This window comes from Telopea speciosissima, chromosome 8 (genome assembly GCF_018873765.1).
Source record: "Telopea speciosissima isolate NSW1024214 ecotype Mountain lineage chromosome 8, Tspe_v1, whole genome shotgun sequence".
Lineage (NCBI taxonomy): Eukaryota > Viridiplantae > Streptophyta > Magnoliopsida > Proteales > Proteaceae > Telopea > Telopea speciosissima.
In genome coordinates this window covers 9,996,151-10,010,972 of record NC_057923.1, presented here as the reverse complement: position 1 = coordinate 10,010,972, position 14,822 = coordinate 9,996,151, and the positions used below count along the sequence as shown (strand labels likewise).

General features: G+C 38.0%; 1 protein-coding gene across 1 annotated transcript; it reads right to left on the bottom strand.

Moving 5' to 3' along the window:
- Positions 1–13,076: 13,076 nt before the first annotated feature.
- LOC122672623 (zinc finger protein GIS3-like) lies at positions 13,077–14,118 on the bottom strand. The gene is made up of 2 exons (XM_043870083.1): positions 13,234–14,118; positions 13,077–13,179 (listed from the first exon to the last, which is right to left on the bottom strand). Exon 1 carries the CDS (start codon positions 13,991–13,993, stop codon positions 13,280–13,282), a length of 714 nt encoding a protein of 237 aa, XP_043726018.1. The 5' UTR covers positions 13,994–14,118; the 3' UTR covers positions 13,077–13,179; positions 13,234–13,279.
- Positions 14,119–14,822: the final 704 nt, after the last annotated feature.

The window sequence follows — 14,822 nt, the reverse complement described above, 5'->3', positions numbered from 1 at the left end:
TTAGGTGCGAGTGTACGGTGAGAGGAAGAGAGAGAGAGAAGTCTATGAACCTGCGAGTTGAAACTTTGCGAGAGAACGAAGAAGACAAAACAATAAAGCGAGAAATTTGAGGGTGCGTGTGGTATCTTAAAAGGACTCAGTTGATACCAAACGCCTTAGGCGCAGTACGCATGTTTCCTTATCAGAAACACTAGCTGCGTAAGCGTAACACTGTCGACTCTGGCGTAATCGTTATAGATAAGCAAGCGGAGAGCCAAGGAATGTATACTGCGCATCATGCGCATGGAAGAGATACCGACATGGGCAGAATCTATCTTTTTTCTTCCAAAGAATTGGATTTCTGGAAAAGTTGAAAGTTCAAATTTCAAAGAGGGGGGGGGGAAACCCGGTGTTCCACACTTCAACCCCACCAAAATCCAATGTCCCAAACACTGATTACATTTTAATTTATTATATTAAATTGGGCTAATTTTATATTAAATTAATAGGCTTCTCTTACCTTTGCTTGTGGTGATCATCATAAATCTTGAAGTCTTAACCATCACATATTTGATTAATTATAAGGTGGGGCCCATTACTTTGTAGGAGGTGTCAATGATTTCATCTTACTTCCTAATCCATTCAAACATGTTTTAGAAAAAACTTGTTCTTATAATGACATTATAATTAATAACTCAAATATTAAAATAAATTTCCATGCATTAAATGATGGTATTCTTTAAATAAAACATCATGATTGCCTTGTGGTGATCATCATAAATCTTGAAGTCTTAACCATCACATATTTGATTAATTATAAGGTGGGGCCCATTACTTTGTAGGAGGTGTCAATGATTTCATCTTACTTCCTAATCCATTCAAACATGTTTTAGAAAAAACTTGTTCTTATAATGACATTATAATTAATAACTCAAATATTAAAATAAATTTCCATGCATTAAATGATGGTATTCTTTAAATAAAACATCATGATTGCCTTGTGTGTGTATCCATTAAAGACTTTGTTCAAGCAAAAAATGCCCAAGTCAATGAAGGATAATATTAATTACCTTTTTAAGAAAGATTTGATTGTGTTTTATAATGTTTTGATGGGTTATCTTATACATACAAAAAGGATACATGCAGTGTTGTTCAATGTAACAATTTCCTTAAAAGCTCGTTGATATACCCTTCATCATTTATTAATTGTGAGAATCCAAAAAAAAGTTGGGGTGATAACAATGATATTTATAGAAGGGGGGAGTGCAAGATCACGTGTGTGTGGCAGCCAATGAAAACGCATATTGGTATCTCGGGAGTGGAATTTCCGTCTTTCATGGGGATGGGAGCGGTCATCCCCCCCCCCCCAAACGGAGAACATTTTCCCTATTTAGAATTTAGATTCATGAAAATACATTACTAAATACATTATAGGGAAAATGATCCCCATGACGGCAAAGTGGGGATTTCTTCTCATGTCCTCTCGCATAAAGAGCCATAAAGCTCATGCAGACTAACACTTTGATCTCTTGTCTCTTGTCTCCCACCCTTTCATTGATATATCCCACTTTAATGACATTGGAAACTTTTGTCCCAATGTATAGGGAAGTATTTTTTTTTCCATAAGTGTGGCCTATATCAGCATTCCCATGTGCCTATCTCTCTCCTTCTCAAAACAGATCTTTATCGCCCCCAGTACAGCACTGCTGTGCGCATCATGCGGCGCAACAGTGCCCATGTGTGCATGGTGGGGCCCACTATGGACACATGGGCGCTGTTGTGCCCCACAATGCGCACAGCAACGCCGCTTGTACCGGGGGGGGCAATAATTTTCCTCTCAAAACAAGGGAGCCAAGGTGTCTTTTCATTTGAGGAGGAGAGAGATAGACTCATGGGAGACAAAGTTCTTTTCCCCCAACTTATATTTTCATGAATAGTAGATTTGAAGTCTCTTTATGGTGTTGGTCCCAACAAGTTGGATAAGGACGGTGGAGAGGGTGGTGGATTCATCATTCTCCATTAATGTCTTAACTCTTAACCAAACAAGACTTCTTTGGTGAGGGAATTCATCTTATATACTTTTTTTATTTTTTTTTTACATTTAATTTTAGGAAAAAAGATCCCTCCGAGACTGTGTGGTGCTTGCACTCAGACATAGAGGGACGAAATGACAACCCCACCATCTCCCAATGCAAAAATCCCACAGATCGAGCTTTTCTACAGCACAAGGGTGCACCAGACATTTCTGGCATGGCACTTGAGTTCGCCACGTGGACGAGCTCCCATTTGAATGGCGTGGATCGAACTAGCACAACTCTCAAGTCTTGTGGATCACGCTCATATCCATCGCATGTGCACCACACTTAGTTGTGCCAGTTCGATCCACGCTGTCCAAATGAGAGCTCATCCACGTGGTGAGCTCGGGTGTCGTGCCAGAAGATGTTCGGCACACCCCTACACCGTAGAGGAGCTTGATCCAAATCCTACCCTAATTAATGTGTGTGCATGTTCTCATTGGCCTCGGCAGGTGAAAGGGTCTACGTCAGCACTCCCATGTGTCTATCTCTCTCCTCCTCAAAACAAGAGGCAGAAATGTCCTTTCATATAGAAAGACAGAGATAGACTCATGAGAATGCTGGCGTATGCCACACTCCTGGGCAGAGAACTTTCTCTCTTTAAAAAACCATCGGATATGATACCAATTATTATTAAATGCTCAAGGGCCAACCTAACCGCTAACCATGTTTGAACCCTATATATATGTCCATTGATGCTTTATCAGCTCTACCCATTAGGATAAGAGAATCAAAGCTGTCACTTTTTCTGGATAATGATGGACACCTAATCTTATAATTGTTGTGTTAGGTTAAGGACTTTTTCAAAAGACAAAATTAGAAGACTTCTTTTACAATGAAAATATGGCATCTTACAAAGGACCATAGCCACCTTTGGAATTTCTACCTAATAGGTTGAATTCTCAAAGACTTGAGCCATTTAAGCAATGTTTAAGGGGTCTGATGATGCCTTAAATGACTTATAATCAATGACGTAACAATGCCTATTGACATTTATGTGAACATAGTATAAAGTCGAGTATTTCTATCCAAAACATGAAATGTTGATTTGTGTATGAAATCTTTCACCAAAGAAAAACAGTCAAACAATTAAGGGTCAGTGAGTTGACAAAAATAGTCGGTCGAGTGGCTCCTATGCCCAGACATAGGAGCACATGAAAGTACCTCTTGAGCCCCCTCTCCCCGTAAAATAAAAAGCTTTGATGCCCTTGCGTACAATCTCATTGACCCCTGCGCTGGTGCAGGCGGTCATAACCAGACAACAATCTCTTGCCGTAATAAATTATAGAAGGCATAAAGAAGGTTGTCAAGCTGCGTGGAGCCTGTGCGCAAACACATGAGGGTGAAATGATCGCCCATTCCCGTGAATTGAATAATCCTATCCTTATTGGATGCCATAGTATGTACTCTCATTGGCCCCACATTAGTGCAGGGGCCATGCAGCCTGGCAGCAATCCCCCACCCTAGATTGAATATGCAGAATATAAGCACAAGCCATATACAATATGAACCAAACCGAGACCAATACATTGGATGGGTTAGCTTGACTTGAAGGCTCAGACAAGAGCAATGGAGGGCGACCGGGTAACTAATCTATGATAACCTGGGATTATCTTAACAACTAAGAGACAAGGATGTCACACCCATTTTCTAAGTTTTCTTCCTTAATAGTTCTTTCTTGTGGATAATGCAGGCTTAAAAAAGGGGGAATGCAGCTAACCACACTAGCACCATTACCTAAGGCCTTAGGCCTAAGGGTGCAACTCAAGCAAGCTGGGCTGGATCTTTGAAAAACCTAGACCCAGCCCAAAAAAACCTGATATACTTGGGCTGGCTGGGTTGGGTTGAGCCCAAAATGTAACATGAATCCATATACATTCATGTTATTATGTACCCAACCAACAATGGCATATAGGTAACCAAGGGGGAAAGAAAAGGGAAAAAGTTCTCTGAGCCTCTTGCGTAGGCTACACTAGCACCTATGTGTCTCTCTTTTAACATGAAATGACTTCACTGTCTTTTCATGTATGATACCATTTTGTCTCATCTCATTGATGCACTCCTCTACGTCGCTCAGAGAGCCCACTCCAAATAAATATAGGGAAATTTACAAAACACCTCCTGAAAATAGACTGATACTCAGATCACCCTCTCATATTTGAAAATACTCAAATCACCCCCTGTATTAGAACCCTATATTCAAATTAGACTCTACCGTTAGTTAAGGTGAAGTCAACTAGTTAAATTTTTTGAAAACCCTACATTATCCTTGAGAAGAATAAAATTACTATTTTACCCTTAACTCGTGCATTTACAAACAAAATGGCAGTCATCGGTGGTTTACTCCAAGTCATTTCATCTGCTAACCCATGCCGGGACTTCGGTTTCAGCTCGACGCCGATCGTCCTGCTGCTACCCGATCTCGTTGGGTTGTTTGAATTAGTACAGATCTTCAAGTGGTATCCGGCTCCACAGCAAAACTTTCGCCAAGCAGCAGCTTCGTCCCAGTGAGATTATAAGGGTTGTCGCGGGTTCTGACGTCACGCCATTGATCCCTGAATCGACGAAAGATGAATTTGAGTTTCCCCTGGATACTAGCGGTGGAGACGGTTTTGTTGGTGGCGGCGGCGGAGACGGTGGTGGTGGAGACGACGAGAACAGAAGCTGCAACGAAGGCAATAATAACCGGGGGGGGGGGGGGGAGGAGATTCCAACAGAAACGAAAATAACAAGACGATGGCCATGTCAATGTCCCAGAAACTGACACTCGTTTATGCTGCTTTGGTCGGAGAGGGAATATTCCCTCTTCTTCTTCCCCAAATTGCTAAACCGAATGCAGTAACCTGGTTTGACCAGAGATCCGGCATTTGCTGCAAAAGCAATAACCTTATTTATTGGTTTTAAAACAAAACTCATATGCCAAAAGAACATATTTATGAAGCTGGGTTTACCTGGATTTGACCAGAGAAGAATCGCAACTGAAGCAACCAATGGAACAGATTTCTGAAGAACTCGACATGGTGAGGAAGAGAAAGGAGAAGAAGAAGAGAGAGGGTGATTGCAGGTAAAATTCCAAAAGGGTCTTGCACCAAACACAACTTTTAGCTTCTTTTGAGGATGTTTGAGATTTTCAGGGACTGAAACAGTGGGGGAAATGAGGAGTTTAGGGTCGGAGATTGGCTTCACTCTCTCTGTTTCTCTTTTAGCACTTAAAGTTACAGAGGGAAGGGATGAGACGGACCATAGGTTACGAATTAAGATAACAGACGAATGGTTGGATGATAATCAACACTGGCAGGGTCGGAGCGGAGGCGGCAGCGGCGTTTTTGGACCTCCTCAGGGAAGTAGACGCGGCAGCGGCGGTTCTGCCTGGGCGAAGCAGAGGCAGTGGGGTATTCTAGGTTGAAGATGAAGGAAAGGGTAGTATTGTAAATTTAATTCTAATGATTTAGTATAAGGGTAAAATAGTCCTTTTACATTAATAACTAACAGTAGATTGACACCGTTAGTGTAGAGGTGGTGATCTGAGTATTTTCAAATATGAGGGGGTGATCTGAGTATCGACCCATTTCAGGGGCTTTTTCATAAATCTCCCAAAAATATACTAGTATTACACTTACAAAGCTCCTACTTGGGCTGGGGTGGACCTGGTTGAGCCCATGGCTTAACCCAAAGCCAACCCATATCTTTGGTTGGGATTTTTTAAACATTAACTTGGCCCATGAGCTGGAAAAATGGTAAGCCCACCCCAAGCCCAAAACGCAAGCTCAGACTTATGGTGGCCCGGCCTTTTTACATCATGCCTCGAACAACTCCCAACTAGCACTGGGGCCAACACTTGTTATTAACATTATCATTATCTCTATTAAGTTTTGAAACCAATTCATTCAAGTAACGTAAGTGCACGTTCGTTCTCTTTTCCATTGATTATATTGATTTTTGTTTATTGAAAACTGACAAGGGGCAATGATGACTGATCGCCCCACCAAAACCGATAAAAGATTGAAAAACCCACCAACCCGAAATGTTATCATTTTTTTCGGATTTGATTTTTAGGATTGATCTCCTTGTCAATCAGTCTCAGTCTCACCCAAATTGTGTTAAAAACCTCACTCAAGCTCATTGATAAGGATTAAAACTAACCAAATGAAACCCAACTCATGGTTTGAGGTATCAGTCTGGGATCTAATTCACCCAAAATTGGATTAGTATCGATTGAGATCGATCTTGATATGGAAACAGTCTCTCTGAGAAAGCAAAGGTAAGGTTGCACACATTATGATCCGCCCAGACTCTATAGTAGCAGAAACCTTGTTCACTGGGTACGTCCTTTTCTATCAGTTGAAATCGACCTTGAACTGATATCGATCCACTGGTACGGTCAAGAATAAAAAGTATTAAAACTAATTCTTTATTAAAAACAAGGGTAAATGCATCCATTTGACCCGATTCTGTGCGATACCAAAACCAACCTGATACATCGATCCAAGACCGACCTCAAGTTTACGAAACATGCCCCTACTCATTTATCCATCTTCCCCAAACCTCTTTTGAAGGGTAAGGCTAACGGTTTTATTTCAATTAAGCTATGTGGGTAGGCCGGTAGGGTAAGGGATATATACTATTTAGATAAATGTGGAGGGTGCAGGTAAGGTCATTACCTGATTTAATCATACCCTTTTGCAACCCTAATTACCAACTTTGACAAGTACCATATTAAGGAGTCCTATGTATGTTAATTGTCTAACACTCCATCCTACTAAATCATCAGTTCATATAATAAAAAAATAAAATAAAATAAAAAAACGAAACCTCATCACCACAGGAAAAAAAAAAAAAAAATTTAGTTCCCATTTGTTTGGCACATGCAATGCACCACCTCATTTGGATTTCATACCATTTGAAGGAGCAAAACATATTTTATGGTGGACTCATCTCAAGTCAAACACTGTTTTGCTATAGAAAATGCAAAATTGAGGCCTTGCAGGATTCACAAGGGATCTCGTTTCAATTTTTTTTTTTAAAACCTCACTCCTTTTAATTAATTAAACCATATTTCGGTGATTATATTGGTTGATTAGATTAAATGAGAAACTGAGAATATCCATGAAGATGCTTTTACAAAGCCAATATTTAATTATTTCATTTCAATTAACAATAAATCAGAAAGTTAGTATTTACCCTTTTTTTTTTAAATCCTTTGAAGTTGAATCTACTTTTTTTATTAGGATTATATGTTTTTAATTGAATTTTCTTATTTGTTTTGTTCGTCTTAGACTATTAGGTTGCAATTTTATTATTGTAGCTTTGGATCCCTTCATCGTCTTTGTTAAGCCCATGATCGTGCATCATTTATCAAATACCTTATCTTCTTATAAATCGTAGGAAAATTTACAGAACATCTCTTGAAAATGGAATGATATTCAGATCACCCCTTGCATGAGTCTATCTTCTTATAAATTATAGGGAAATGTATGAAACATCCTTTGAAAATGGATTGATACTCAAATCACCCTCTACATGAGAGCCCTATACTCACATTAGTTCCTACCATTAGTTTTACACTATTAAATATATTTAAATCCGTAAACTATCTTGACTAATGTAGAATTACTATTTTACCCTTGAATCTAAAACCCGCAATATCCATCTTCTTCCTCACATAACCTGCAACTTAATCTCCGCCTTTCCAGTCCAGCCATGCATCGGAGAAGAAGAAGTCGTCTTGGGTTTAAATTTCAGGAGACATGCGTACAGGTAATCGAATGCAAAGGTTGATAGCAGAGAATATCATAGTTTTTGATAGGAGCGACTGAATCAACTGCAAAGGTCTTCTCAGATCCAGCCAGAGCTTTGTTAAACTCGAAGATTCCGATCATCAGCGACATTCGAGCGCAACAGAGGAAGAAGAGAAGACACTCAAGCTCCAATCGATCCAGAACAGAGACATTGAAAAACCTTCTCTTTCTTCTCTCTGATCTCTCTTCCTCCCAGATTTTTTCTCTCTCTATGCGATAATCAGAAACCCTTCCTTTTTTGCCCTGCTTTTCTCTCGCTCTCTTTGATTTTTCTCAAAACCCCCTTTGTTCCACTCACTTCTAAAACCTCTTTCTAAAATGATGATTCCCCACCCTATCAATTGGAATCCTAATCACCAAAAGCCATTAGTGACCAGGAAACCAAAAAAAACCAGGATTGCAGGGTACCAGTATGGTATCTAGATCTGCTATGCCTTATTGAACAGCGAAGGATGCCCACAATGGTATCCAGAACAGCAGTAGATAAATTGAAAATAATCTGAGAAGAAATTATTTGAAAGTGCAGGAACTGAAACTGATAGAAGAATCCGAAAATAAAATATGGAGAAGAGAAGAAATTGAAATAAAAAAAAAAACTGTTCAAGCCTCCCACTTAAACTGCAGAGCTGGCCTTGCACCTATCAAATGGCCCAAATGACCATTTTTAAAAGGTTTTTATCGTGTACCGATGCCGCTCCCCGGAGGTGTGGTGTGTATTCTCCTTAGTTGGCCAGGTTTGGATTGCGAGGAAGAAGACGACGGAGAGAGACCTAGAGAGCATGGGCGTGATACGAATGGACCACAGGGTTAGGGCGAAGTAGAGGCGGCGACGGCGGTGTTGCAGGGCAAAGCAGAGGCGGTAGAGTATTTTAGGTTGAAGATGAAGGAAAGGGTAGTATTGTAAATTTAATTCTAAAGTTTTAATACAATGCTAAAATAGTCGTTTTACAACAATAATTAACAGCAGACTAACACCGTTACTGTAGAGGGGGAGATATGAGTATCGGTCCATTTTCAGGAGGTGTTTCATAAATTTCCCTAAATCTTACCTTCCATATTCTTGTATTTCTTTATATTGAAATATCTTTGACGTTTATTAAATACTCATATATATAAATTTACACATACAAATGCACGTGTGGACATATGTCATGGGTAGTATTTTTATTCCTTAATAAATTAATTTCTTACATCTCTGACAAATGAATAAAAAATAATGTAAATTATAAATATTAATACAAATGATCTGTTGAAACTTCATTCCCCAACAATGACAAAATGGGCAAAAAAAGAGAGTATTCATATTTTCAATTAATGAGGGCATTACCGACCATACATTGCATGCGCTTTAGTGGATGCATTGTTGTCATTTCACAATAATATCCTATAAATTTTTGTTTAGATATAAACAATATTAATAGAAATAGTATAAAAATTAAATATAACTATTTATACTTGATGAGAATATAATGAAATAGAGAATGTATAATAGATATAGAACATAAAAATTAAAATAATTATGGATGATGTTAAAATTATAATCAAAATTCGGAACACATAATATCTAAGTGGATACATCAAATTGAATCTTTATCCAATTAACATCCAGATATCAAGATGTACCTGATATCTCTATTCGGATAAATATCCAAATAAACAGATCCGAATAAAAAAATTTCAATTATCCATTAATATCTTTAAATTATAAGTGTGGCAATTGTGATGTACTCTAAAGAAGTTCAAGCCCAATTTTACATAAACCAAGTTTTTTGTGCCTTTGATGGGGGTACTATCTCCACCCTATCCAGGCCAATCTTAATAAGTTTTGGTTGTGCTTGGTATTATTCTTAGAAGTTAATGTAACTAATAAGCGACTTATCTCCTTGACATTGTGGTTGTGTTGGGTTATGCCTGCTTGAGATCTTTACATGCATTCAACTTTAAAAAGAATATATTTTAGTATGAGATTTTCTGATTGACACCCCTCAAAGTGTCAAATAATTTGTAATTTTATTTATTTATCTTTTTAGTATAATATACTCTAATAATTTTTTTTCTAATGAAGGTAAATCCTATCATTTCATATGTATACTCCAAAAATGTATAAAGCAATAACATCTTTTGATAATGATATAATGATCAGTTATTTTCAAATATTTTAATAAAACTTTTGAGAATACGACGAAGGGCAATTAGAAGAAAGTGTCAAGTTCTAAATACAACTATAGAGGTTTCATTTGGACAGTCCAATATACAATTAAATTATATTATTGTTGACAATCTACTAATTTTAGGTATTGGATTTCAATTTTATTTCACCTAATGATCAAAATATATGAACATTTTCCAAATGGAGATACTAATACTTAGTTGGTAAAGCAAAATCTAAGCAAGATTTATAACATGTCATTGTTTCCTTACAACTAATCATTGACCTGATCTTATGACAACCCTCCCCCCCCCTTTAGGAGGGTTGGGGAGAAGAGGGGGTTGGGGGGACAAATTGAAATTTCAACTTCAGCAGGTGCTGCCTCTCATATTTTCTCTCCTTCCTTGCATATAAGTTCTCTATTGACAAACCGTGTGGCACCCCTTTTCGTGCCTCATTGGTTGGGTGTGGGGATTCCATCCCACGATGCGGATGTGGCGATACCTTGGCTTTTAACTAGGTAGAATTGTATGATACAACAATCTTGGCATAATTGCGAATAGGACCTTGTTTGACAACCAAACTTGTTTTTTTTATTTTTTTTTTATTTTAATGAAAATAGAACATCATATATTAACAGGATGACAAATTTGTACAGTGTTCAACGACGCAAGGTACATCATTATTAGTAGTTTGTTTTGTTAAAGATCTAAACCAAGTTAGAAGAGAGGGATTCATCAGGGGTTTGAACATAACATCTTTGGATCGATCCAAAATCTGCAAGAAATATTTTAAAACTTCCAAAGGCCAAGGAGAACGGGATGGAGTTGGAAGAAATCTAGGTAGTGCCGTGTTGGAGCACCAAACTTCTTTCAGTTTCAAACCTCTCGAGATAGCCCAATCAAGACCATTGAAAATAGCAATCATCTCAGGTTCGAGTTCATGATTGTTTTTAATCCAACCTGCAGTCAACAAAATGAAAGTCCATCCAGAACAGCCTATGTCTGTGGAATCAAGCCCTGCGCATAACAAAACAGGAAAACCTATAGTTGGTAAATTAAGCCTAGGAAGATCATGCATAACCTTATTAGTAGACAACATTTCATCCAAATTAAACGAGGGAGAAGCAATATGAAGATCCTTCATCCAAAGTTCAATCCTCCGCAAAACACTGAGAAGATTAGGCTTAATCGAACAGAACACATAATTATTTATAGAATTCCAAATGTAGTAACAAGTTATAATAAAAATAGAGAAAAATCAAATAAGAGAGGGCTTATTAAGCTTGCGACTTAGAAAGGTAGAGATGCAGAATTGTCTCAGAGATGGGAATGAGATGCATTCTGTCCTCAGACCCAAAGGACCAGCTGCCCAGATATGTTTAACCCAGTCACAAGATAGGAGTAAATGCCAGAGGGTCTCATTACAAGTGCCACAGAAAGCACAAGTGGGGTCGACTTGAGTCCATTTTGAAATAGTATCCTTAATTGGAATTCCTGCATTTAATACACGTCAGAAAAACAATTTTAAACTTAGGATGAAGATTGAGTTTCCAAAAAATTTCCACCAAGCGGTTAAAGAAACATCATAAATAGAGGTGCAAGAAAGGAAATAAGCCGCTTTTTTAGTTTTAAAACGACCATCTCTAGCAAGAGTACACCACCATGAGTCAGGAGAATCAAAACAAGGAATATTGAGAATATTAGGTAGATAAGAAGGAATAGAATTCCTAAGTATCTCCTCATTCCAGCATCCAAGAAGATCACACACCCTTTATCCAATCCTAAATTTCAAGCTAAAAGGACTTGGCCCGCATAATACAACAATGTACTTGAAACAAAAAATGTCAAATAGTCAATCAAAAGGTAAGAAAGTTTAAGGGATGAATATGCAAAAGGAAAAGCTATACAACACGGATAATATAGATTAAAATCCTCTCCAATTCCTTGATCGTAGAGTGTGGTGCAGTTCAGGGTTGAAAGGTCGACACCTGATAGGTGCGACATCCAACAGTCCGAGGTCGATTGAGTCAGTTATTTTTTTTTTTTTTCAAGCTTGGCACAGTTGGATGTTATGCCTGCCAGGTGTATGTAGTTTAATATGATACCTCAATGCAAGGATATATGCAGTTTGATATGATACCTACGCCCAAGAGATGAGAATAGTTTCACTAGCATTGCTGAAAGGGTTACAAGTTCTTCCTCATGTTTCTTTGTGTTTATAAATAATTCTCCGTAACCCTAATAAGCCCATAGTTACCAATTTATGGGGAAAACAAAGAGAGTTATAATTTCCAGAAATAACTGGGTAGATTGTAGCTGATCTGACTCATCCGATCAGCCAGAATACAAGACATCAACCCTCAACAGTAACAGCAGTCCTCAAAATTCGAGTAGCAATTAAGCTGCTGTGATGGCAGATGTACCACAGTTTCAAGAATTGGAATCGAATCAGGCGGATCGGATCAGAATTGGCCATCCGATCTTTGCATGGAAAAACCCTAAATGCCAAGAATATATTGCTTCCAGGACCGATTCAGGTGGATCAGATCAGAATTGGCTGGGATCGATCCCGATCCCGATTGCCATCTTATTTGAGGTAGCTCAAATTGTGAAGCCTGTTGATGATTAATTTGAAGCTTGAATTACAGGGCTCCTTTGAGGCTTTGCACAAATTGTGAAGCCTGTTGATGATTAATTTGAAGCTTGAATTACGGGGCTCCTTTGAGGCTTTGCACATAATTATTTGCCTTTTCTTGTCACTAACCACAATCATCTTCTGAGAAACAAAATGGTTCTCTTTAAACTGGAAAACTAGATTCTTTATTTTCTTTAAACTGGAAATTAGAATTACTAATCCAAGAAGATTGATAGGACTTAACAGTAAAATAGAGCAAGAAATACCTGCATGTGGAGATGAATCACACATTGGTTTTTCATCTCCCAGGCAACTAATCAGAGAAAAAAAATGAAGAAGAACCAGAACTTAGCCAAAAAAAAGTACTTTAGAACTCTTTAAGAATAAATTTTCATTGGTAAGCCATGCTAGTATAGATGAAAATAAAGAACCAAAGGAGAGAAAAGGTATCAATTATCAGAAAATACATTTAAGACTTTGATTATGCTAAAATAATTGTACAGTACATTGCAGTTGGCTTTAATAGGCCATACCTATACTACCCTAACATGAAACTATACTGTGACTGATCAGAGCTGTATTTCTGGATATCATCTGGCTTGTATCAAGTGAAGAACAGATTTTCAGAAACTTCTAAGCATTTAAAGCACGGGATCCAGACCCTTACAGCTTCTCTTGGAAATAGGAAATGGTGAAGGCTTGATCAAGGGAGGTCTTTTCTTGATAGAACTGTTTGTGGGTGTTAAGGTGAACATACAAGTATCTTGTGGGACAGGAACAAGAGAAGGTAAAGCATATGATTTTGTGAGAGGAGCACCATTAAGGTAAGAGTTTTGGTCAAAGGGATTGAAACTGATTTGGTTCTCATCAAAAAGTGTAAACTCAGGTATACAGGAAGAAGGATCATAGAACCATGGAGGTGGTAGATGGAAACTGAAACCATGGTGGTTCTGAAAAGGTTGAAAGTAACAAGCAAGGCTTGCCTTTCTTGCTTGGAGTTGTTGTCTTTTCTTCTTCAATCTCTCCTTTTTATGGGCATTTTGGTGACCACCCAGTGCTTGTGAGTTTGCAAATTCTTTGAAACAAAATTGGCACTCAAACTTCTTGTCATCCATGTTAGGCACTTGACTCTTCTCCTTCACAGATTTCTGCCAAGGCAAAACTGTATTTGAAGAGCTTGCACTTTCATCTCCTTCCTCAGACACTCTAGATGATCGACCATCATTTGTGTAGGGATCCACCTCAAAACCAAATAACCTGAGCTTCTTCTCTTCAACATGGAAGCCTTCTCCTCCACCCCATCTAGGGGAGAGGGTAGTCTCAGCAACACCTTGTGCCACCACATTTCTCTCCATTTCTTCTCAAAACAAGAAGTTTAAAGTGTCTAGTAGAAACAATACACCTATTAGTTGTTTGGTCTCTTTGTAATTTATAGTGAGATCACAAGTGTTCAAGATCCACTGCACCCAAAAACAAGATAAGTCTATTATAATAATGAACAGTAGAAATGTAATTAGTCAATAAAAGGTGATGGGGAAAGGGTTAAAAATCAAAAAAAGGATCAAATGGAAGGAGCCCTCAAGCAGTATTGGTTTAAACTTTTCATTATTATAGTGGATATGGTTTAAGCTATCCCTATCAAAGGGGATTCAGTGTGTTTTCTTAAGAGGAACCCATGGTCTATGAACACTTTGATTATCAATGTTTTACATGCAATAATAATACCAACTTGGGCATTTAAAACCAATATAATTAGTAATTAGAAACAAAGATTCCATGCTTTAAGAGGACAGCATGATATTAGATTTACTTCGACCCTGAAAGTCAAAATTAGTGGGGATGCAATCCCCTGGAAGTAGCTCAACTTTGCTGAGGATGATTTAAAAAAACAAAAAAAAAACAGAATACAAATCTCTCTAATTGTACTTAATGGAATATTAAATTTTAATTTTCTTGACCAACTAATGAGCAAGTGGGTTTATGTCTTGTCCTCAACCTTAACTTTTGATTACCATATAAAATGTTATCAAGTATCATAATTGTGAGGTTACCCAATCCCATCTGCAACAGGTTTCAATAGGCTAACTACATGATATAGATATTCTATTTTGTTTATAAGTACTGTACTGATGTTGTTATCTGGCACCAGACACAAGCATCTGAAAATAAAATCCATGAAACTGT